Source organism: Odocoileus virginianus, chromosome 11 (assembly GCF_023699985.2).
Source record: "Odocoileus virginianus isolate 20LAN1187 ecotype Illinois chromosome 11, Ovbor_1.2, whole genome shotgun sequence".
In the NCBI taxonomy this organism is placed as follows: domain Eukaryota; kingdom Metazoa; phylum Chordata; class Mammalia; order Artiodactyla; family Cervidae; genus Odocoileus; species Odocoileus virginianus.
The window spans coordinates 11137065-11162654 of NC_069684.1; the positions used below are offsets into that span (position 1 = coordinate 11137065).

The following is a 25590-nucleotide window of genomic DNA, read 5'->3' on the forward strand; positions in this document are numbered from 1 at the left end:
GGTAGGGTCTGGCCTCTTTTGGGTGGACTCATTCCATTGCAAGATTGTGGTTTTCTTTGGTGTGGTGTCTGCCCCCTGGTGAGTAAGGCTGGTCTAGAGGCTAGAGCAGGGCTGGGGCCTGTCCACCGGCGAATGGAGGTGGGTGCTGGACTCCTGGTGGGCAGGGCTTGGTCTAAAGGCGTGTTGAGAGGTGGCTGTGGGCTCAGGAAGCTTCTAGGCAGCCTGTGTGCTAATGAATGAGGCTGTGTCACTCCCCAGTTAGCTGGTTGGCCCGAGGCAGCCCAGCGCTGGCCCCTACAGGCTGTTGCGTGGGGCTGAGTTTTGGCACTAATGAGCTGGAGGCAGGATCCCACGATGGCACCTGCTCCAATGTCCACGTGGTGGACTGCCCCTCGGTACAGCTGCCGCCAGTGTCCACATCCGCAGGATAAGCCACGGCCACCCCTGCCTCTCAAGACCTGCAGGTAGGTTTCGCCCAGGCTCCTATCAAATTGCTGCTTTTTGCTGGGTCCCAAAGTGCGAGAGGTTTTGCGTGCACCCTTTAAGAGTGAAGCCTCTGTTGCCCCCAGGCCTGTGTGGGGCCGCTGAAATTAAGCCCCATGAGCCTTCAAAGCCAAGTGCTCGGGGGGCTTATCTTCCTAGTGCAGGACCCCCAGGCAGGAGAGAACGAATGGCACTCAGACCCCTCACTCCTGTGGGAGAACCACTGCATTAGAGTTATTTTCCAGTTTGTGGGTCACCCCGGGACCCAGGGAGTGTGGGACTTGATTATGTCCTGAGTCTGCCCCTGCTACCCCCTCTCATTGTGGTTCCTTCTCGTGTCTTTCGTTGTAGAAGATCTTTGCTGGTGGGTTCCAGCTTGTTCATGAGTGGTGGTGCTGCAGACAGCTGTGATTTTTGGGGTGTTCATGAGGGGTGGGAGCTGAGGCTCTGTCCCACCATCTTGCAGGGATCTCCTATCAGCTTTTCTTTTCAAACACGATGTCATTTTTCTATTAAAGACGTATCATTGTCTTGTTGCCACGGTCAGCTTGTACGCAGCACGACCCGTGTGTTTACTGACGTTTGCTTGCACCTCCTGTCACCCCGTGTGGCGTACGGTGCCTTCCATCTTCATGATGTGAAACAGGCTGGGACGCCTCTGTAGGTGAATGAGCTCTTGTACAGTGATGGGGCTGAAAAGTGGGCTAGTCGCTGAAGTGGTTATAGTGCCCTGTTACTCATCGAAGAGACATGAAAACAGTGTCCACCCTCCTCTCCAGGGGCTCCCCATGAGAGTCTATGGCAGTTGATCGGCTGGCTGAAAATATGGGCCGGGGCTGTGCTCTGCCCTCGCTCAGTCGTGTCCGACTCTTTGCGACCCCATGGACTGCAGCCCGCCAGGCTCCTCTGTCCCTGGGATTCTCCAGGCAAGAGTACTGGAGGGGGTTGCCATGCCCTCCTCCAGGAGATCTTCCTGACCCAGGGATCGAATCCACGTCTCTTGCGTCTCCTGCATCTGCAGGCAGATTATTTACCACTGTGCCGCCTGGGAAGCCATTTTTAAAGAGATGAGTCATGCTGTTGATAAACTTGAAAGACAAAAACGAGAGTTAGGGTTTTCTACAGCAGCCTCTGCCTATCTTTCTCGGTCTCGACAGACGGATCTGAATAAATGACAGTGGGGTGGGGACAGCACATTCTTGGCATTTAATAAGGGTTATCACTAGCTGTGAGAAAGCTCCATTTCTAGGTTCTTCACACTCCATTTACCTAGCAATTACCCCTTTCGTGTTTTGTTCTAACAACGATGACTTTGGGAAATTTCAAACTAATTCTTCAGCATGTTATACAGGAATGAAAAGTGGGTAGAAATAAATGGGCTTTAAAGAAGTTAAAAAGCAGGTTTTTCCCAGGCACATTTGCCTATGAAAATAATCCTAAAAGTAAACAGAGTACAGAAAAGATTCAACTGTTTTCTCTGGGAAAAAAAAAAAAAGTTTATTGCATTTGGAAGTCAATAGATATCTTTTACAAAAAAGGTTAGAATAAAGATCTCACATTTGTAAAGGCACATATGAAACATTTTACAGCAATGACAAGGGCAGTGAGAACATAAAACAATACACAACTAGGACCGATATCTAAAGACTTTATAAAAACAGATAAGAAACAGTGCAAAAATACTGTCAAAAGTCAGTCTCATACACTTCATAACTGTGTATAAAACTGGCAAGCATAAGCTTATTTACTGATATAAAAAAGCACATAGAATAGCATGCATAGATTTATTTAAGGCTTTTAATATTATCAAGAGAGAGTCTATAGCAAAGTAAAGTTGACATGAGAATATTAATCACTCCCCAACTCAGGGGATGTCCTATAAATGTCTCGCCCTCCCCCTCCTTACAACTAGCTTGTCATAATGAGACTGGACTTCCATCTTGCAAGGAAGCAAGTGGACATCTCAGGGAGAAGAACGGGTTCTCAGGATCCCAAGTCCCTATTCTGGAATGCATTTCTCACAGCAATAATGCGATAGGTGGTTAAATGTCCAGGTCAGCCCATGCCAGCCAGCCAGCCAGCCAGCCAGCCACGTACGGCTGACCGCCCTGCAGTTCAGTTGTGTTGGATGTCAGAAGGCTTCCCTGGACTGACTCAAGAACCTTAAGAACAAACCAGTTTCTACATTAGGGACCTGTCTGTACATCTGAAATGAGACCTATTAAATGTCAACTGGCTTGAATGATATAACAATTGACAACATATTAAAGACAGAGACCAAGGAAAACTTCAAAATACTGAATTAAGTAGCACAATTATAGTCCAGTGAAACAAAACAGATTGGCATGTTACTTGATGTAACACAGGTTATATAAGGTTACACATTTAATAGTCATCTGCATATGTAAACCCTTTTTTATCCCATTTACATATATATCCTCAAGCAAGTCAGTTGACTATTGAAGGAACAAAGGACATACACAGGAAATCATCTCTGATGAAGAGTAACCTTACTTTTGAAAGGATAAGGTTGATAGATTTTTAAAGATTCCAACTGGCAAGAAAGTTCAGTCAAAGGAAGTTGCAGTAACATTTTACACCGTTTACGTTGGGGGCAGAAAATGGCTCTGAATTACAGCTCTCAGTTCCAAGCTGAAGGTATTTATTAGCTAACACTGCAATTCAGGGAGGTGGGCGGCCCTGAGAAATGCTGAGAACGCCAGGCACCCCTGCCCTGAGAGCCAGCCGAGCTCAACTCGAGCAGGATTCCTGAGCTGTTAGCAAAACAGTTCCACCCCAAGGCACAAAAAGACCCCAATTCAATGTTTTCAGGTTTGTCCCCAAGACCTTTGTCAGGTAAGGTGGCCTCTGAGTTTCCCTTGAAGAGGAGGTTGGGAAGAAAGGTCCCATCACAGACTGGATGAATAGCAATCCTGCCCCTCCCTAGACAGCTTTGCAGCTTGTAAAAAGTCCGCAAAGAGCCCAGAGCTTCACCCATTTCACCTGACCGGCCAGGCTGCGTAGAGGCCACGATGAAAGGAACACGGTCTGCAGGAAGAGGCTGGAGACGATCTGACCACACATGTCATTATGCCAAAGGCAGCCACTGGGGATCCATAGAAGGTCACCTCAAAATAAGCCTGAGAGACTGCTGCAATCTTTGTTCAAACAGGACTGATCATCGAATCCAGCTTTTCTTTCATCCCTTCTAGTCCTGAACGATAGTGTCGATCACCAAGGGGAAAGAGGGGGTGGAAGGTCGACTTCCTGGTTGCTGACAGCACCTGGCTATTTTCATTCTGGTTGCTTCCACTTGCCAGATTCTATTCCTTGAAACCACGCAAATGCCAGATTTTACTTTTTGAAACTACAGAAGCATGTTAAGAATTAGATTCCCTAATTTTATAATTTGGAGCGATTTTAAAGAGTGAGTCCCTGTGACTAGATTCAACTGTTTTGTAAGGGTTGCACTAGGAGGGTAAGGAAGGAAAAGGTGTTGCTATCGAGAGCTGCTCCATAAAAGCAAATCAAAAAGGAAAGTTCAGCACCGTCCTAAGCGCACGCGGGGTGCTCTTAGAAAGGAGTGACATCAGAAAAGTATTCCCACCTGTGCTCTCAAGTGAGACAGGGGACCGCCATCATGTATGGACATTTTCCTGGTTCTCATGCCCTGATTACAAACACGACATGCTGGAAAGGGGGTGCTCCACTCTGCAGCCACCCAGGGCCCCCAAGAGAGACTCAATCAAGATGCCCAGGAGCTGTGATGGCTCACTCTGGAGCTGTGTGGATAAGCAAAATGTTCTGCAGAAAAGGCTGCCAGCAAAGGCAGGGCCCCTAGCAAGCAAGGGGAAGGGTCTTGCTGAGCAGTGGGTCGAGGCAGGTATCAGCATCCAGAATGTTCGTCAATCTCTCCCACAACAGCGAGGACACAGTTTAAAACGACCAGCAAGGGTGAAACCAATCTTCCTACTTAGCAGCGAGGTCTTGCCTAGGAGTGCCACCTCATGCCATCCCTCTGACCTCGCAGAGAAGGATAGAGTAGGAGAGACATCCCTGAATCCAAAAATTTCTTTGTGAGTCAAGAACGTTTTGATAGCAACTACAAAGCTGATCTAAAAAGCCTTCCTCTTCCTCCATTACAGCTCTTCTCTGGACAAGCTCCTGGTGTTTTGGGGCAAGAATGGTCTTGATGGCCCAAAACATGGCAGAGGGAACACAGACTTTCTAGACAGATGCTCATCATAGTCAGGCTTGCCCATCAGCTCATGCCGTCCTGTCTTAAAACGCCCTTGAATTTATTTTTTAAATGGGAAGGCTGACCAAAGCTGAATAGGAACTGATGCACATCCTCCCTTTTACAGCACCAAACAACAATAAATTATGCAGTCTGGTGACATCGATTGGATGCCAGATATTCAATGCAAGCCTCATGGATGTTTTAATAGAGAACTTTTTAGTTTGGCCTTGAGAAAGAAGATGCAGCTATAATAAGCTGGAAAAAACAAGGAAGGTAGTGAGCAGGTAAAAACACCCACCATCTGAGTTTCTAATGGAAATGCAAAAGCTCAGAGCAGGCAGGATAAAGGTTGAGTATTGGGCAAGCAGGTCATCAAGTTTCTCAGGATCCTATGAAGAACAGCGATTTTTCAGGGTAACATGTATGAGTTGGCAGAATTTGACTAAATACACCTGCCCATCTCTCCTAGGAATGTTGCTGTTCCTTTCAACAGTAAGGTCTTCTGTCCCCAAATGTCTTAGAAGCTGAGGCAAAGAGAAGGACCACTCTGCTACCTTGCTCAGAGCTCAGAAGTGTCAAACATAATCTTAATGTCCTAGAGATTTCCACCCTGTAGGGCCAACTAGGACTATTTCAACCCTATGGGGCCAGCTAGTTTGTCACCCATGCAGTTCTAGACCAATGGAAATTTTGTGCAGTCTCCATGAAAACTCCAAATTTCTCCATTAGAAAGTAGTGTTGATGAACTGTTACTTTGCTCACAAAAAGAAATAACTAAATAAGAGCATGGTAAACATCTGATAAAATCCATAGGCCATAAAACAAAACACAGTTGCAGAAGAATCTTTGGTAAAACATGAGGAAACTGAATTCCCACAAAGAGCTGAATTATATCTCCTTAACAGCCCAACAGGAATTACTTGGTGCTTCTGGAAGTTTCTTAGTCTAGATGCTGCCAGTTATTCCCAACACGAAAGCGGAATGAAGGGTAGATTAACACTGATATGCCTGTGACTCAATCCCCATTCCTTGAGTCTAAGCTCCTTGGCAAACATATTAGAAGGTCCCTGTGCTTGTCCACCCCTTGACCTCAACTGATTGACAGATTCCTTCCTCCCTGAAAAATCAATAACTCTACCCACCTTCTCCATTATACACATGACTGGAAATGGGGAAGAGACTTGAAAGCACATTTTGCTTTGTCACTCTGGACACCTTTGGGCCCACAGATTATGTTCCATAACCACTGGGCTGAGGCCAGTTAATACGGACTATACATCAAGAAAGAACAACAGCTGAAAACCCCCAGTCATGTGCCTGATGGCCAGCCCTGCTTATGAGAATCCTGACATCTCTGCCAAGTGTGACTCCAAGCCCCAGGAGACAGCCCACTCACCAAGTGAGGTGAAGCTCACTGCAGCAAGGCCACAGGTTCACGGAAAGAACCCAAGGCACACACTTTCATGTTCATGAGCTCTTGAGAAAAGACACATGGCGCGTTGGGATCCACACTAATCAAGGGGCAGAAACAAACTGTACATATTAGGTTGATCAAGTGAATTTGCTGTCATTGTAAATTAAAAAAAAATGATCCAAATACTGGAAATTTCATATGCATCAACCTGGAAAAGGATAAGAAAGGTCGGTAGCTGGATCAGAGTGCCGACTTACTGTACCCACCAGTGTTTATAGAAAGAGCCAAGTGTGGGCAAGACAAAGGTTAAATGTGTCCTGGGCAGCCGACAGACAAGTCCCATGGTACCTCACCCAGCAGAGCCCACGAGGACCTTCTATCCAGGCTGATGGAGGAAGGTGCCAGAGGACCAAGGGACTTGGAGGCAAATGACTGACTAACCACAGTCAACAGATAGTCGTGCTTCTCAATCTAGGACCACAAATGTTGTAGAAGTCAAGTTCTCTCTGTTGAGGGTTCTCCAAAGTTTATTACTGAAAATAGTCCACGTGGAGATGTTTTCACCTGCCCTGACCTTACCGTTCTCGCCAGCTGAGGGGAGGAACTCAATTCCTTGCCTATAAAGGGACCAGCGATTGGCATCCCTGCCTAATGCCACCAAATCCTCATCTGCTTCCCATCCAGGGAAAGAGATGTGTCTAAAGATACATACAGCCAAAAGGCGGTGTCCCCTTAGAGCCTAAGGATTCCAGTAAAGCACAGCAGGACATGGTCTGGCTTCGCTGGCAGCCTCAGCTCAGCTTAAGGATGAAGACATCAAACTCAGCTCCCCCTGGTCCAGGGACCACAATAAACAAGGATGGAACCCTGGGTCAATACATCCAAATGAGACGGATGAAAGAAACAAGACATTTCAACCAGAAAAACTGCAAACCCAGAGGCCTGAAAGTGTTGGATGGCCTTGTGGTGACATAGTATCTTTCTTCCCCCTCCATTTTTTATTTTCTCCCCACGGCAGCAACAGACCCCGGCAGCTCCAGCTCCAGCTTTGATGTGTCATCAGGAACTCATTCCAAAAGCCCTAACTAGATAACTAATTTAATACACTTTGCTTCAAGGTTTATTCCTTGGCTTGCTTCCCAGATATAAAGCATCTCTGGGCGATTATGATGCAGATGCCACTGAAAGGACTTTAAATGGCTGCTGCTAATTTAACAGGAGATAGGTTGGCATTTACTGGAGATGTGCAAAGGAATGCAAAATGGGCTCAAGGACCAAAAACATTTGTTTTTAAAAACAAAATACGGGGAACCACTTTTAAATGTTTTCCTTTGGGTTTCAATGTAAACTCTGGCTAGGAAGTTGGATACCGAACCTACTTCTCTACATTTTGTGCATTCATGAATATTCCCTCAGCTCCAAGCGGCAACAGTGAGTGAGCTGAAACAAGGGCCAAGAGTGACGGGCTCAAGGAGACTGCACATCTACTCGCTGCCCACATGAGACATCAACAGTGGCCACGCGGGGCGCTGAGAGAGGAAAGAGGAATGCCGATGTGGTTCATCAAAGGATAAGCCAGTAACTGCAGATCAACCGTTAAAACATCCCTAACGGCAGAGTATCCCAAGGATGGAAAGTCTCTAAGGAAAAGGAAACAAGTACCTCTCTGCCTGCTGATGATCCATGTTCTGAGCATCTCCTTGCAAGAGTTATGAGCTCTGATCTACTGAAAATACATGTCATCCTAGTGGTTTTCCTTTGTCAGATCATTCAGCAAAATTCCAGACCCTAGGGGGCTCAGTAGAAGCTCTACTCCTGACCGATTCTTCAGTCCTTGGAGGAGAAGGGAAGAGACCCGCCCTTGCCAGATACTCTGAGTCCAAATACAGACTCAGGTGTGAAACTGAGTCTGGCCAGGTGTGAAACCGAGTTGATTCACACTCCAAAGAAGCCCATCGGGAATCAGCTTCCACACCCGTCTATTGTGTGGTGACTGGAAATCACAAAGGCGCACTCCTTCTGGTGGGTTGGATGCCATTCTTTCCTTGTATTTACAGCTCAGGATGGGGGGGCGGGGGGCGGGAAAGTTAGCAGAGGAGGAACACATCATGGAATACCCACAAAGGTCAATCTTAAGAACAAAGCCACAACTGAAAAGTTGTACCAAGAAAAGACAGATGACAGAGAGAATTCCCCAAAATCAGCAAGAGGGAAAGCTCCCGGAACACGCTTTATTGTGTACTAACCTATGAAGTTCAGGACGGTGACCAGTGAACCAAGGTTGTTGTAGTTTGGTCACTCAGCCATGTCTGTCTCTTTGTGACCCCATGGACTATAGCCCACCAGGCTCCTCTGCCCATGAGATTCTCCAGGCAAGAATACTGGAGTGGGCTGTCATGCCCTCCTCCAGGGGATCTTCCCCACCCAGGGATCAAACCTGTGTGTCTCTTATGTCTCCGGCATTGGCAGGCGGGTTCTTTACCACTAGAGCCACCTAGGAAGCCCCCATCAAGCTGCAGGAACCCCCAATATAAGAGAAGAGTGTTGTTTTCCCCCTTCAGAAAAAGGGTCTTAGCGCTTTATATTTCAGGATGCACTCATCTTCTTGCCATCTTTGATTTGGATATGAGCAATTAGGCTGATGAATTTCAGAGTTGGTCACAAATCTGGCTGCAACTTCACTAGAGATGTGTTCCCTTCTGCCTCTGACCCCCAAGGATGCACCAGGCAACCCTCCCTCCCCCTACGGCCCTATTTACACTGCAGATCAGTCAAAATGTGGTTCAAATGAAAAGGACTATATTATTGTGAAAACTGCCTTAGGATGATTCACAAAAGTTATCCCAAAGGAGGAAAAAATAAATTATCTCATATAAAATAGTACACGATGTTTGTGAGTGATCTTGGCTCCCGCCTTCAGGGAGTCCGTGGCCTGCCTGCTCCGGCCATCTGCGCCCTGCTGGGAAACAGATGTTGTCTGGAGGTGTTTCCCCATCCGTGAGATGGAGCTGGGTCCCTCTTCCGGGAACTGACGTCGGGGATGCGGGGGTTAAATGAGTCTGGAGTTTTGGAGAAACTGGATGAGGACCTGGTAGACAAACTTGTACTGAGCGATGGTCTGGATCATAAACATTCTTTGCTCCCTGAGGAGCCTCAGCATCATCGGTACTTCCACCTTCTGCAAGAAAAGAAAAGATGCTGAGATGGTGGGGGGGCTCCCCTTGGGTCATTTCTCATTCCCTTACCTGGAATGAGGAATGTATTTACTCGCGGCCCCTGGACAGGTACGGGAGGAAGCCAAAGACAGCCCCCTCTCGGTTACCCCCGTCCAAGACCATGCCTACAGCTGGAGAAGCTGGTTGTCCCGCACCACTGGTGTGACATTTTAAATACAGATCAGTCTGTTAGAGAAGACAACGAAGCTGCAGTTAATCCCAAATTGTTCCTCTCAGGGCTACCATGGCCCAGTGGTAGGATTTAAGCCGGTTATGGGTCTTCATTTCTTCCTCTGTGATGTCAGGATACCGATGCTTTCCTTTAATGCCATGTAGCCTTGGCCAAGTCAGTGATGGCTCCTCAGCAATAACACGGGGTGATAAACCATTCCTACCTTACAGGATCAAAAAATGCATGTAAAGCATTTAGCACAGTGTCTGGCACACAAGAGCTCTCGATAAAGACTATATTCAGTGTCTCTGTATTAGTGAAATAAGAACACCCGTGCCCATCTTGCTATCTCGCAGGACCTCGGGTATAACCATGTGAGATAATTTATGTGTAAACCTTTAAAATGTCAAAGCACAGTCTCTGGATACCAGTCATGTTTGGAGTGATAGCCTTTAACTGAGCGTTATCTTGAGCATTAAATGAGATTGCCCATATGTAAATTCTTTGAGTATCTCCAATGGGAAGGGATGAAGATGAGGGGTCACCGGTGCCCTGGTGTGTCCCCCACTGCCACTCCCCTCCTCCTGGACCCGCTGGGGCAGAAGCACCGTGGAGTCCATGTGCCATCACGCCCTTGGCACACGTCCCCCTGTTCTGGGAGCCCTTAGTCCAGGGAAGCGACCACACCCAGGAAATTACCAAGGACTGAGCAAGCATCGAAAACAGAATAATAAAAACTCAGTCATATATGTCTTCTCTTCCTTTACTGTCAAAAGTCATTTCGGCTATTTCCAAATTTTGTGTAGCTACAATACCACACATGCCGTCCTATTTTGTTGAGCTTCTCCGCAATGAGTTAAGTAACACGCACCACAGATTTAAAAGGGACAAGTCCCTGGTAGGAAGGAAAGAGAAAAAGGCACGTGAATCCTCAAACTATTAGTCAAAATACAGAGCCTAGACCATAAGCTTCTGACGGTAACTAGTGGGTCTGTGTCTAAACTATATTCCAAGCTGACTGACATGATATACAACACAGAGCACCTATCACAGACAATTAACATAATGCATGATGAGCCTTGCTCTGTGGTGGGCCCTGAATATAAGGATAGAATAAGACTGTTTCTGCCTTGTGCCCATCAAAGGCTCTGATGAGAGAGGCAGAGTCACATAGGCGCTAAGAGTTCATCTCCCCGTGCCTCAGTTTCACTTTGTTAGATGCAGGTTCTAACAGGGATTCTCCACCAGGCAACACTGGAGTGGGCTGCCATGCCCTCTGTGGGGTCACAGAGAGTTAGACATGACTCAAGGACTCAGCAAGCACTAGTAGGACCTGTCGTAAGGCCACTGTAAAGGCTATGAGCTGCAAGGCTTGTGAAACAGTGTTAGTACATGCACAAGAGCTCAGATGCTTCAGCTGTGTCAGACTCTTTGGGACCCCATGGACTGTAGCCCACCAGGCTCCCTCTGTCCATGAGATTCTCCAGGTAAGAATGCTGGAGTGGGTTGCCATGCTCTTCCCAGGGATCTGACCAACCCAAGGATTGAACCCAAGTCTCCTGCATTGCAGGCAGACTCTTGACTGCTGAGTCACCAGGGCAGTCCCAGTGTTGGCATATGGTAAATGCTAAACACACGTTAGTTGTGGTTATTATAATATTTGCATTCTCCTCGTCATCACCACCACCCCCTTCATCATCTCCACTGCCCTCTTCAGCATCTGTATTACCTCCCCCCCACCACCATCTCCTTTACCTTCTCCTCCGATTTCACCACTACCTCCTCCCTACCTCTATCATCACCACCACCACACCACCTTCTTCCCTCCACCATCACTTCCATTTCCACCTCTGCCACCACCACTATCATCATGATCACTACCATCTCCAAAACCTGTAAGACTCAGCCCCCGAGGCTCACTCAAGGGTGGTGTACTAGCTGAAATGGGGCTATTTGGAGATAAGACAACGGTTTCTCCTGGTCCTCAATGAAATCCTTCAACTTGCCTTGAAGATTCACTCCCACAGGCTCTGCTGTCCACTGTCCCTAACTCGAGCAATCAGGAGGCCATTGATGCTTTCTCCACCTTGCTTCGGAGACATTTTCTCCCCCTACTCTATGAACGGGGGAGGAGGGGGTAACCGATTCAGAAAAGCAGCAAGATCAAGACATCTTGCTATGTGGCTAGTGAGAACCTGACCTTTTGTAATTTAGCTGATCTGGGACAGGCAGGCAGGAGAGAGTATCACAAACCATGAAAACGGTGCATTCTGGAGGAAAAAAATGTGTGGGCATTGAAATGTTATAGCTGACATTCGGTGACCAAAAGCAATAGGACACACGGAAGCTTCTCAGGGCAGCCCCAGAGAATCCCCTCCCATTCCTACCTCACAGCTACCCAACTTCATAGTAAGGATCTTCGCTCCGATAAAAAGCATTTTACTGACAAAATTAAAACTCTATGATTACAGACTAAAACATAAAGTATCTGAGATCCAGAAGACAGGCAAAGAAGATGGGAAAGTTTCGACAGGAGAAAAATGGGACACCCGATTTTATACTGATTTAGCAAAACCTTTTGTTTAAAAAACAAAGCAACATGGTCCCACTCCTAAAATAAGGGTTTGAATTTACTAGACAGGCCTGAAGCAGAACAAGTAGAGAACTTTTTTCTCCCTAGCCATCTACCAATAGCAGTTATGGGAAACAGCACTGATAAGGCTGACTATATTTGTGCTAGGGGAAGGGAAGTGAAAAATATGAGTCATCTTGCTATCTTGGAATATCAATGGGAACAGAAGTCCTTTTTGGACTGACTGCGCGTTCCAGTAAAGAATGTTCTGGCATGCAACTGGGCATTGAGGAAATCCGCTATGTCTGGATAAACCCCGTGGAGAGTCTAGTCACCCCAAGCCTTTACCAAGTCCACACTGGGTGCTCGTGGCCAAATCCCTCTCTCTGCACCACGCTGGTTCTGACACATGCTATTTATGTTCCCCTGGACCAAGGACATCTGGTGATCCATGAGCCTTCATGTCGTTGCATTACTGAGGCTCAGTCTTTGATGGGTCTCCAAAGAGCTCTCAGCACAGAGTGATCCTTCATGTCAGACAAGACAGAGAAAATAGCTTCTCAAGTTGAAAAGGAGGAAAGGGGAGCACAGGAGGGTACGTGGGGAATGGAGAAAAGAAGGGGAGTTTGTCAAAGAAACTGATGTGAAGACAAGATCTCTAAGTGGATCCAGAGGGGACCATGAAGCCCTTTCTCCTCCCCAGGAAACCACTGGTGCCACCAGGGGCGCTGGGATACGCTGCAGCCACACGTACTCCATTTCCACTGTCTCTCAATCCACCTTCCCAGCACTGAGTGGGTCTGGGACTTAGTGGTAAGCCATTACTCTAATAGAAACTCCTAGAGACTTCTAGTAGTGACAGGGAAGCAAACAACCCGGAAATCTTTCATGAGAAAAAAGGATAGACTCACAGAAGACGATGAGATTTCTGTGATGTAGACTCAACTGATTCTGTGATGGGCATTTTGTTCCCCAACAGAATGTTTGTTTGTTTGAACAACAGGCCACATTGATAGAACCCCTCTTCTACTTTTTAGCAGCACAAACATTCATACATACAGGCTGAAAGTTTCCAAAATTAACTTTTTATAGGCAGGGAACTTAAAACATCCTTTGAACATGTTTAAACATGGCACTGACTGTTTTCCTAGAAGTTTCAATATAATAAATTTCATGGGGCAATATTTAATCTGATTTTTCAAACCACTGATGCTATTGAGCAAATACATATATTGTTGGATAAATTCCTTCACAGAACGTGCATGACAACATCTGCTGACTTTAAAACTACCATTTCAAAAGTCTCCTTCGATTCACCAAGTTATACAATTTGGAAATTGAACAAGAACCAAATGACACTCGGCGTTTGGAGGCAGCGTGAAGATAAGAAATAATTCAGGGCCAGGAAGTGAAGGACCTCATTTCAAACCCTGGCACCATTGCTTAAGAGCCACCTGGCCCTGGGCAAGTCATTCGATTGTTTCTGGCCCTCGTATCGTCATCTCTAAAATCAGAAAACTGACACAAGCTGCTATGAAGAATCCAACTAAGAAAAAAAAAAAAGTGAAAGCCATTTAAAACCCCTACAGCCTCATGAGAATAGAAGGCAGATGAAATGGTCTTTAGCCTTTGATTGCTATTTTCTCATCTCCACAAAATCAAAAGTCCCTCAGTGTAACTCTCTGACCTACAGCAAGAAGGGAATGCCATGCACCATGTGGGCACAAATATGGATAGCCACAGCCCGCATCTAGCGGAAAAGAGCTGGACACATCTAGCTCTCAGGTTATCCACCCAACTCTGCTACACACCATTGCCAAGCTAGACAAGAGCAAACAGCTCCTCAATGAAACTCCCTCTGAAGAATGAAACATGTTTTTAAAGTATGCATGTTTTCACGGAGGAGTTAAGCCAAAATACATCCCAGAAACGCTTAAGACTCCTCTAAGCTATATGGACTGAATAACCCAGCACGGAGAATTACACACAATAAAACCAGACCGTCTACAAAAAACACTGCAGACTTTTGGAAGTCGATGCCAGTGAAGATCAGATTTTCTAAATGTTTCCTTTCTTACACTTTCAACTCTTCTTCTATATTATGTGGGTCTCTACACAGAGCAATGAAAGGGAAAACAGATAAGGAAGGTTGTAAATGTCAGAGTCCAAGTGGGAATCACTGGTCTGGAAAACTCTTGTCAAGAGAGGAAGCTAAGCAGTGGAAATGGAAGGGCACAGGTGAAAGGGTGGCCGTGGCGTAGACTGGCCCCCAAGGGGGACGATTCTGAAGCCCAGAGAGACTTACTTCATTATGCTCCAGGCAGTAGATCATCAGCTCGGAAAGAATGACCACGCCGGTCCTGCCCACCCCAGCGCTGCAGTGGACCACAATCGGTGGGTGCAGGTTCTTGGTGCCTTCCAGCATGCTGTTGGTGTGGCGACGGACTGACTGGATCTCCTCCAAGTAGGCTGCAAGACAAGATGCAAATCTCGTCACTGAAGTCCTCTGTGGCTTTGCATACAAGTGGGGGGGGGAGGTAGGGATGACAGGGATTTTTTTTTTTTTTAAGTGACAATAATTTACAGTTCTTACAAGACACTAATTATTTGGCTGGTACCCACTGTACAGTCCTGGATCCAGAAAGGACCAGCTGGGAGTCAATTAGTCCATGGGAGAATTTGTTCTTTAAATTAAATAGTTCTTTTTTAAAAATTAAATTCTGTTTTCCCCTCTGCAAATCCCAAAGTCCCCCAAGCAGATGAGTCTCGACATTACTTACAGCAATTCCTACTATTAACAGACTGGGATCAGAACACCAGTTAGGTCCCCTTGAAACGCCCGCCTGTCAGAGCCAATTTCTGGTGGGAAGAGCATCCATCTGCCCTTCCTTTCTTCCCTTCACTGAACGAGTGAACATCAGCTGAGGCTTGACTCCATTTTCAGACTTTAAAATAGACTTTGGGGAGCCTGGTTTTCAGCTTGGATCCCCTGTGGTTACATGAGTAGCTCAAGGTAATGGCCCCCCCCTTTCTTGGGGGCAATGTGTGGGTTGGGGGCGGGGTGTGCCACCTCCCTCTTTGCTTCCAACATCTGCCTGGCCCTGCAGGGCTATGCAAGGGACTGTTTAATATTCCAATTGGTCACAAATGAAAAATTAGTCAATCTAAACCTTAAAGACTTTTTTTTCATGATCACAAAAAAAGGGAAAGGAATAATTGCAATCCTCATACACTCTATGAATCAGAAAAAATCAATTAGTAGTTGAGATTTTATAGTTCAGGGAAGAAGCAGATTTGAAGGTTCTTGATGCTCAGAAAATCTCGTTCCAGTGCAGCAGTGTAAAATCAAACGAGGAGAAAAATTCAGACTGCTAAAGAGAAAAAAACTGCATTCAAACCATTCTGATAATGTAAGAGCACCAGTTTATACACAATGACTGAGAACTCCTGTTTTCCTTTATAACCTTATTTAATTAGTAATCTGAAGTAGTTTTACCCAAATGAACGTTTACTACCACCATCAGTGATGTAAAATGAGATAGAACAAAACAAGATGGAAGGCAATCTGAGGTGACTACATAAAGTAGTCACTATTTGTACCAACATGAGCTAAATACTGAGCATGGAATCCCCTTCACAATTTTTCCCCCCAGAGATATTAGGCGATAAACATTCTCTGATGGCAGACAATGTTCACATACAAGAGACAAGGTTTTTCTTGTGTTAAATTTAAGGAGAGAAGTGAAAAGAATACTGATCAATAAAACAGATGCCACTATCAAATGGAATGTCATGAAACACGGAGAAATTAGATTTCAATGAATTCTTTCTCCAGCAATCATATTAATAAAGTTTCTTAAGCTGTAACTCAGTGAAGACCTCTGGACGCTGGAAGACAGTTTGATCCAGTTCCTCTGCATCCAGGCAATCTAATTTAAACACAAACAAAAATCTCTTAAATTTCTTAATGACCTAAAGAGCCATCATTTCTAAGACCCTGCTCAGCACACCTGTCCTGAGTTTCTTAGAAAGGTACATTAATTAATATTATTTAAAATTTTTCTCTATTTTTTTTTCAGTAATTTAGATTCACCTTTCTTAAACTGGCTCAGATTTAAAAGATCTGATTGTGATTTTAGCCATCTTATAAACTCAATCTTTTATCAGAGCTGTTAAGTCAGTCATCTGATGGATTTACTTTTATTGCTTCCAATTTCTAAGTCTTGCTTCTAGTAGCAATTAGCAAAAGATTACCAAAAAAGAATAAAAAGCACACTGTTACAAAGAAAGAAAATTCTGCAGAGGTCACCATGCTCCTTATTAATATTTTGGGCTATAGGTAACTGTCAGGCCTCAGGCAAACCACTAACCCACTCCAGATCTTGTTCTAGGTCCTCTAAGTCCAATCATCTTTCTTACTTTCAGTGTCCCAACTCCTCAAGAACCATCAGCACATTAATGGGAAATTAAATACCTGCATCATAATCTTTCTAGTTGGACTTGTGAAATTGTACTTTTAGGTTTTTAAAAACTTATTCTCGCTTCTCTTCCCCACCCCTCCTATTCTAAATGAGTTATCAAAATGAAAATCAAGGTTTTGACATTCAACATCCTCCCTTTGTGGTGGTCAGGGGTCCTCTGCCAGCTGGTAAATCAACAACTCAGCAGGTATATAATCAATAATCTGCAGGGCACCCTCAGGCCTCCTTTCTAGCTGGAAGGAGGAAGCAGTGGGCTTTCCCACAAGTGCAGGATGTTTAGGAAAGTCTGTGGAAAGGAAAGAGTGTGCTACAGCTAGCACCAGAAGCATCAGATCTCAACCCGGCCTGTGATCCCGGGCCTGCCTTCATCAGAAGACTGAGAGAGCCTTTAAAACAAAGACTGTTTCATCTCTGCATGCTAAGAGCCTGATTCAGTGTCTGGCATATGGTGGACACACACCCGGTTGTTGGCCTTTCAAATAGCTACTGCATACAATCTGGATGAATTTATTTCTAAGATGATCATAACTTGAAAAATATACATAAATGAATGAATTTGAAAATGACAGTTTCAAACACTACAGGTTTATTTCAATAATTCTCTATTAGTTAGCCACCTATCTTTAATCATAGGTATGAGAAACTACTGATGGGGATTTACTGCTGGAGGAAATGCAGGGCTTCTGAGATATAAATCTTCCTGAGAAATTTTTAAAGTCTTTTTTTTTCCTTTACTTTATTGCTCTGTGTTTTTTTTTATTGTGGTAAAATATATTTAATGCATAACATAAAATGTACCATTTTAATCATTCTAAAAGTACATAACATTAAGTATACAGTGACAGTAAGTATAATCACAGTGTTCTGCAAACATCGCCACTATCCACTTAGAGAACTTTTCTGTGGTCCCAAACAGAAACTTTGTATCTATCAAACTATAACTTCCTATTCCTCTTCCCCCTAGCTCCTGGTAACCTCTATTATACTATCTCTATGAAGTTGCCTATTCTGGGTAACTCAACATAAGTGGAATCACACAGCATTTATCCTTTTGTATCTGGCTTATTTTATTTAGCATAATGTTTCCAAGGTTCAAGGATGCAATGTGTATCAGGATAGGTACTGAAGGTCTAAATCAAGGTAGAACCAATTAGTTTACCTTTAGCTCACTGCATCAATGGTAAAGAGAATGTAAGTATTAATCTTCTCTGTTCTACACATACTATCTAAAGTACTATATACTTCAATGTTACAATACTTTCACCACCTAAGAGAAAGTATCCTCTCTTTTCACTTCACCTCCAACTGATAAAACCATATATGCTGTTGGTAAAACTCCAACTGACAAGCAAAAACTTACACAGAAATCCTTGGACATCCTCTGGGCAGCCGTGGTCTGGCCAGTCAGTATATTGCAAATGCCACACAGTCCTTTCTTGCCCGGACAGAAGGTGCTTGACCTTCAAGCCTGTGGTTGCATAGCAACCGGAATCTGTTCGGAACTTTGTGGTGACCTTGAACTTGCCATAGGTGGCTGAGCTGTGCTTGGAACCCAGTTTGGGCCAGTATCGGTGGCTCTTGGTTCGTCCGCCTTCCTGAATCACACAGAGAAACAAAATTGGACAGGAGTCAAGGGAAGCTCTTGTCCTCTTAGTTTTAAAATCTGGGACTGCAGAAAACCTGAATGACTTCTAAGTCACTGACTCAGTAACATCATGCAGTGTCTCCTACAGAGCAGATTTCACACATTTTAGCTAAGGACAGTAATAAGATGTACCATGCAGTTATATCAATGGAAAAACGTAAAGATTCCCAACCCAGCTGCAGCTGAATGTTAGAGAGAGGAGCCAGAGTAAGGATGAGCCAGAGATGCGAACAAGCTGGGTACTGTGAGAAGTGCAGGAAGGCTTCAGTGTGGATGGCAGAGAGGAGGTTAGTTAGAAAGGCCTTGCGGTCCATGGTAGGGAGTAGGGATTTGATGCCATGGACAGTGGGAAGCCATCCGAAGGTGATGAAGTGACCTTAAGCAGAGGAGTGAGAGATCTCAGTCATCATTCTAAGTCACTTCACTCATGTCCAACTCTTTGTGACCCTATGGGCCAGTAGCCTGCCAGGCTCCTCTGTCCATGGGATTCTCCAGGCAAGAATATTGGAGTGGGTTGCCATGCCCTTCTCCAGGGGATCTTCCTGACCCAGGGATTGAACCCATGGCTCTTATGTCGCCTGAACTGGCAGGTGGATTCTTTACCACTAGCGCCACCTGGGACGCTCCCATTCTAGGTCATGCTTCTCATTTCATATGCCTGACCCCAGGTACTATTCTCTGTTATCCCCACCAACCAGTGACACTGCCTCTATCATCTGGTGTCAATCTCCTTTTTTATCCCCCATCCTGATTCAGTTGTTTTAGTCCCATTGCAACTGAAGCAGAGAGGAAAACTGACTCTACCCCTGTTTGCTCTCTCTTAATTTTATCATCTTTTCTGGGGATATGCATTCTCAGCCATTTACAAAAACAGGGTCTGTTTTAAAGTTTTGCAGAATTTTGACATCACAGGGGTGGGAGCAGGGGCGGATGAGATGTTGGCTTACAAGGGGACCCAGACGACTTTCCTGGTGGTCCAGTGGTTAAGACTCGGTGCTTTCAATGCAGGAGGAACAGGTCTGATCCCTGGTCCAGGAACTAAGATCCTTCATGACACATGGTGCAGCCAAAAAAAATTTTTTTAATGAAAAATTTTTAAAAATAAAAATAAAGAAGGGTACCTAGGGCAGGAAGTGGGTGGAGAGAGAGGGGAGAGGCCCAGAATACAGGGCAGGGGGGAGTGAGCCGCAAGTGGTGGTTGGTCTGCTCACAAAGCAACACATCTTCAGGGACCCAAGTAGTCCTGCCCTCACTCTTTTGGTTGAATTGAGTCTTCTTAAATTTGAAGCATACCTGCCTCTTTTATTGAACCATTCTGTGAAAGAGCATTTATCGGAGGCCTTTACATAACTTGCTGAGTACCCACATCAACTTGGAGAAGGAAATGGCAACCTGCTCCAGTATTCTTCTGGGGGTTGCAAAGAGTCCAACACAACTCAGCACCAGCAACCTACATCAATTGCAGATTTCAAGAGACTGTAAGCCTCTGGCTGCTTCAGAGATCACTGGACTTTGTTCCTAAGGCTTCCTGTCACTCAAGTTTCAGCTCAAACACAGCCTCCTCAGAGGGCCCTGGGCTGCCATCTAACCTAAAGTAGTCCCGCGGTCACCACTCACCACTATCTGAGCTGACTTTACTGATTCCCTTTTCATGGTAAATCCCACTAGGATGTAAGCTCCCTGGGGACAAGGAGCATACCTGCTGTGTTTACCACCTTGTCCCTCCCTGGGGTCAGCACAGAGGGCAAGGACATTGTTTTCAATGGAATGAATCCCTTCTAGGGATGTAATTCAATAGGGTGATAAAACTAGAGGCTTTAAGGAGCATTTACTCCCTGAGGGGACAGAAGGTCAGCCTAGAGAAATACAGCTGGCCTGAAAGGGCCCAAAGTCCTTTCATCACTACCTTCTAATGGGCTGTTCTAGAAAGCATCTGCTCAGAAGAGTCAATAAAAGGAATATGACTCGTTTTTCACTTCTTTCTGTTTCCTATCCTTTAAAACTTGTTAGGAAATGGGTATACAATAACATGCTGTGATGTGCTTAAGTCAGTCATGTCTGACTCTTTGCGACCCCATGAATTGTAGCCTACCAGGCTTCTCTGTCCATGGGATTCTCCAGGTAAGAATACTGGAGTGGATTGCATGCCCTCCCCCTGGGGATCTTCCCAACCCAGGAATCGAACCCAGGTCTCCAACAGGGCAGGCGGATTCTTTACCATCTGAACCACCAGGGAAGCATGTGATACATGGTTTAAAAAAAAACCCAAACACCCAGATGAAGCCTAACCCTTAAATGACTTCAAAACATAAGGTAAAATTTAATGGAGGGAACCAAAGGAAGTGGTTTAAAACAAAAAAAATTTAGACTGCGACAAGAGAAGAAACACAAAATATCTTTCCCTAAAGACAACAGGCTCTGAGTGAATTGCTAGATGGACTGGGGGTATATGCCAGTTTTGGCAACACCACATAGATTTCTTCAGTTACAATGGAAAAACTATGTTTGACTTGGCAAAGGAAGAAAAAGTTTTTTTTTTCTCTCTCCTCAAAGAATAGAGGCCTCCTCTACAGAAATAACAGCTTCTGGTCTCTTTTCAGCTGATAAACAGGAGAGCCTGTGAGCTGCCATGCCCCGGGTTTGGGAATATATGCCGAGTTACTAGGAGCTCCCCCAAAGTTCTCAGACTCCAATGGAAAGACCATCGCTTTGTTGGGCACACCAAAAGTGAGCTGGCTGGACTGAAGTCCGGTTCTTTTTTGTTTGTTTGTTTGTTTAATTGTAGTACATGGCGATTCAAGGAAAAGAGTTAAAAGCTGGATCAAAATGGGACCTGACAATAAATCATCTTTGGAAAGCAAAACAAACCTATATAGAAATAGGAGAGAAAAGAGAGGCGCGCCAGAGAGAAAAGGATTTGCAGAGAAGCGGTGCCGGAAAGAGGACAGCGCGGTGGAGTCGCCGACACAAGGCTCGCCTTCTGGCCACTCCCCGCCCGGGGACGGATGGCGGGGTGCCCATTGCCCTTACCTCCTCTGCCGTGACCATGGCGATCACGTTCGCGCCCTGCTCCCACACCATCTGCCAGAAGTCGTGGCATGTGTGCGGCAGGGGTCCCTGAGTGGCGATGTAGTGCCATTCTGCCCCACCGACCACCACCTGGAAGCCAAGGGAAGCATCAGTGAATGAACCCCAACTCCAGGACAGAATTCCACGCTGACCACAGGTCCTTCTGCAGCCACCGGAAAACCTTGGAGAACATTTTTAGGTCCACTGTGCTAGTGCCATTATCAACAGCCCTGAGACCAGGAGTGACTAGCGACACAGTTTCACATGAAAACATTATGTCACTCAAGCTTATCAAAATATACCTCATGGGTTTTGGTCTTCAACCCACAGTAATTATGTACAAATCAGTGCATACTAAAAACACACACATACACACACACATACATATATATATCCACATGTATAATATTATATGAATATATATGTGTATAATCTAACAATTTTTACAGATATAATAGTTATGTTTCCAATATGCAATGTATTGATAACTACCATTCTTTTCTCCTTTATAGTCTATCCATGAGAAAAAAAAAAAAAGCCAAAAAAAAAAAAAAACCCACAAAAAACCCCCACAAACTCTTTTTTACTAAATTGGTTTCATACCCCACTACCATATTGTGGTCCATGGTCTGAGAAACAGTACTCTGTGGCATCCTTTTAAATAACAGAAAAGTCTACCATGGCATAACATGCCTTTGGAATACCAATGTCCTTCTACCACTGCTGATAGGACGTGTGTGCAGACCTCTGTTCTACCCGCTGCTCTGTACCTTATATAGGAAAGGTGTTATGAATGCACAGAAGCCAACAGTACTCGATATTTCATCACCACCTTCCCCTTTAGCAGTACCATAGTGTCCAACTGAACTCTGGAATCCTGAGATGATTTTGGATAATAAAATCATCACCCTACACAGCTCAGGGTGACCTTAGTGAGAAATGGAGTATTTCCTGCCATATCAGTAAACAAAGGATATCACAGTCACCACCAGCACGGATGGTCAGCTGGTGAGCCCTGAGCGGACCCAGGAAGGAAAGAACACCTGCCCTCTAGCAGCCACTCCCCATGGTGAGCCCCCAGGGAATTCAGGTGGTAAAAAGACCATGCTGGCCCCAGATAGCCGAGGTGCGTATCGAAGGAATGATTTCAGTGAGCCCAGACTCTTGCATCTTCCCATACACAGAGAAGTGCTAAATTCCTTAACTTGGGTTATCCGGTTTTCTTTAATTAACAATCATCTTAAAAAAATAATAATAATAATCTTTTGATGTTCTGACTACCCGCCCTTTGTTGCAAAACTTCTATATAACCTGGCTCCTCCCCTCGCCCCTAGGGAACAATTCTCTCAGGTTCACTTGAGATGCTGTCTCCTTGGCTTTAAATCCTGAAAAATCCCCACCAAATAAAGCATAACTCTCAACTTTTAGGTTGTGAATACTTTTAAAGCCCACATTTGGAGGATAATTCTGCAACAGTAAATCTCAGCAGTGGAGACTTATCAATAAAAAGGCATGCCCCAAGTGTGGGAGGTGATGCTAGCACAGGAAAACGGGGGCCTTTGGAGGGACTCTTTCTGGGTATCCCTTCATTTCTATGCCTTGATATTGCCAAGTCAGGCTTCCTTACACATTCACTGATGTGGATCTCAAGATAGCTTTAGGGGTAATGGAGTGATCACTGTTTGCAACTTTTTCTTTCATTTGTTTTATGAAACTATATACTAACTTGATTCAGGCAAAAACCATGTCAGTTTTTATCTCATTACACAAGACATGCTTAGGTCAATGCTGGCAAGCAAAATCCATTTTCTGAGTACTGATGGGAGATGACACTCATGTATTTGCTGGCTGGCTAGGAATTTGGCTTATCTGTGGAATCATGCTTTTAAACATTATCCTCTCTGGCACCCAACATATAGGAGCCATAAATACTTCCAGAGTATGCTGCTGCCTGGGGCCTTTCAGCATATTCCCAAGTATTGACAGGAGGGTATTAAAAGCTGCATTAAAAACACAACCGCCAATGCTACTGAGGTAGGTTTCACAGATGTGATTTCACCTCTGGAGCAAATAAATCTCTGTTCTGTGTTAATGGCTGCTTGGCATCCAGGGAGGAAACACTGGCAAGATATACAACTATATTCCAAAAAACAAGGACAAGTTCCTGCAAGCTGTCTGGGTCTATTAAACGCACCCATGTCTAACCCAGATCCACAAGATGAAATGTGGGCCTTGGAGAATACGGAGGAAGGCACATTTCTGTTAACAACGCCCGATGGGCACAGCCCATGCAGACTGACAGCTTTTTCCAGAGGGTAGATGGAAAACGGGAGGGCAATTTGGCCAAAAGAAGATAGTATATTACAGCTGTGGAAGATTTTCAGAGATACTCTAGCAAGAAGCAGCTGTGCGATCCGCATCTTTGAGTCCATTTTTTCGGTCATTGTTTTGTTGTCTAAATTCAGCCCAGGAAACTCACCACTGTCAGCTTCCTTCAGAGTTCTATGGGGCTCAGGTTTTTTTGTTTTTAATTGTTTTAGTTTATTCATTGTTTTTTATTGCATAATCATTGTTGTGAGAGTTGTCACTCTCAAAAATATGAGCAAAATACACAATTATGATCCATGAGAGTTATGCCATCCTATTTCTTTGGACAGGACTTTCTGACATTCAAAAAAAACCACAAAACTCTATGATGACCTAGAAGAGTGGAATGGGAGGGTGGCTTGAGAGAGGGGATATATGTACACATATGGCTGATCCACAGGGTTGGACAGCAGAAACTCACACATTATAAAGCAATTATATTCCAGTAGAAAAATATGTGGTTTTCTATGCTCAGTGAACAGAAACACTATACCAACAGTGCTACAGTTTCCACATTCTGCATCAAAGCTGTTTGAACTGATACACAGGCCAACAACTGGCTGTATTTTAGAGGCTCAAACGAACCTACCTATGATTTGGCTACAGGTGAAAATTTCAATGAAGAAAGGAAATAATGCCAGAGGTAGGTTTCTAAAGTTATTGACCACAACAGACTACTAATGTGAACCTTGTATTGTTGAAAATCATCCTGTAACAGTTGTAAGAGTTACCCGGATACATTTCACATTAGTATACAAATAATTCCCCTAGTTTGGAGGCCAGGGCAAATGGTGACAATCTAAACAAATATGCTCTGTCATTAGGGGCCCTGGTGAAATTAAGCTATTTAGGGAAAACTTGTTTGCATGCACATATGTATCTATAACTCTAAATTCTAACTGAAGTAAAGCTAAGCTGACTAACTTTAAGTCTATGAAATACTGAGATATGAAGATTTGGAGTATTCGAACTAGTTAACAAAAATGTAATGACTCAAATACATTGAATAACGTTGGCAAACCTTGTAAAATTTATTATCAACGTCACCATTATGGTTGATGGTTAAATTAGTCCACTCTTGTGAATATCATACAAAGTTGGGACTTCAGCTATAAAACGCATAACCAGTATCACAAGTGAGAAATGACAACTCTCTGTCACTCTTGACCATCATAAAAACTCCAGTGACAGAAATACAGCGCCTGTAATTTCCACAGCCTCCATCGCCTGCAAATCACAAACTGAAAGGGACAACCCTCATCTTGACCTGTGAGTTTCCTGAAAAGTTACCCCTTACAGAGATGAGAAAAAGTTAAATCCTCCGACACAATCAAGCTTCAGAAATAGCTGACCTGAGGTTTTCCCTGAGGCCACTGGACTTCCTTCTCTCTGCAGCGTTAGGCATGGCCTTCGAGTTGACTAAGAAGAACTCCGAGAGTTCAAAAACACTCCCTCGGGGTTTGGGGACCAGCCAAGTTGCGCAGTGGCAGCCTGCCTGTTTTCTCCTCCTGCATTTTTACCGTTAACCCAGCAATCTTCGACCAGCCTTCCCAACATGCCCCCCTTCTTACCTTGATGTGGGAGGCATTAATGTAGCCTGTGTTATTTTCTTTGGTTGGTATTAGCTCTACGCGGTTCTCCTCATAGGGAACCACCTCGCGGATTCGGCTGCGCTCAGCATTTTCTGGCAGAGCCGCTGTGCTGAAAATGCCATTTGCCTTTTTCTTTGGAATTTGCTCGTATTCTGTGAACACCATTCCCTCTTCGAGCTTCTTCTTCAGGGTTCTGAACTGCAACAGAAGGTGATCTTCAGCTCTCTGAATAATCTGATCCAAACACTCTGACAAAACCACCAGATTTCTCAAAATATTTACAGCGAGGGTGTTAATCAGTTGTTTCAAGATGGACAATCAAAACTTGATTATTCGGTCT

The 25590-nt window shown here is 44.7% G+C and overlaps 1 protein-coding gene across 4 annotated transcripts in view; it reads right to left on the reverse strand.

The window, feature by feature from the left end:
• PTPN14 (protein tyrosine phosphatase non-receptor type 14) overlaps nt 1–25590 on the reverse strand; it is a 188019-nt gene that overhangs the window by 3021 nt on the left and 159408 nt on the right. For 3 of the 4 annotated variants that reach the window (XM_070473928.1, XM_070473929.1, XM_020899302.2), the window contains exons 15-19: nt 25230–25448; nt 21253–21381; nt 17938–18172; nt 14402–14565; nt 8915–9315 (exon numbers count right to left, since the gene is read on the reverse strand). In XM_070473928.1, the coding sequence (XP_070330029.1) occupies nt 9187–9315; nt 14402–14565; nt 17938–18172; nt 21253–21381; nt 25230–25448 (876 nt within the window). In that variant the 3' untranslated portion in view covers nt 8915–9186. Of the gene's footprint in view, nt 1–8914; nt 9316–14401; nt 14566–17937; nt 18173–21252; nt 21382–25229; nt 25449–25590 lie in introns of those variants that run through there. The other variant, XM_070473930.1, reaches the window with a different exon arrangement.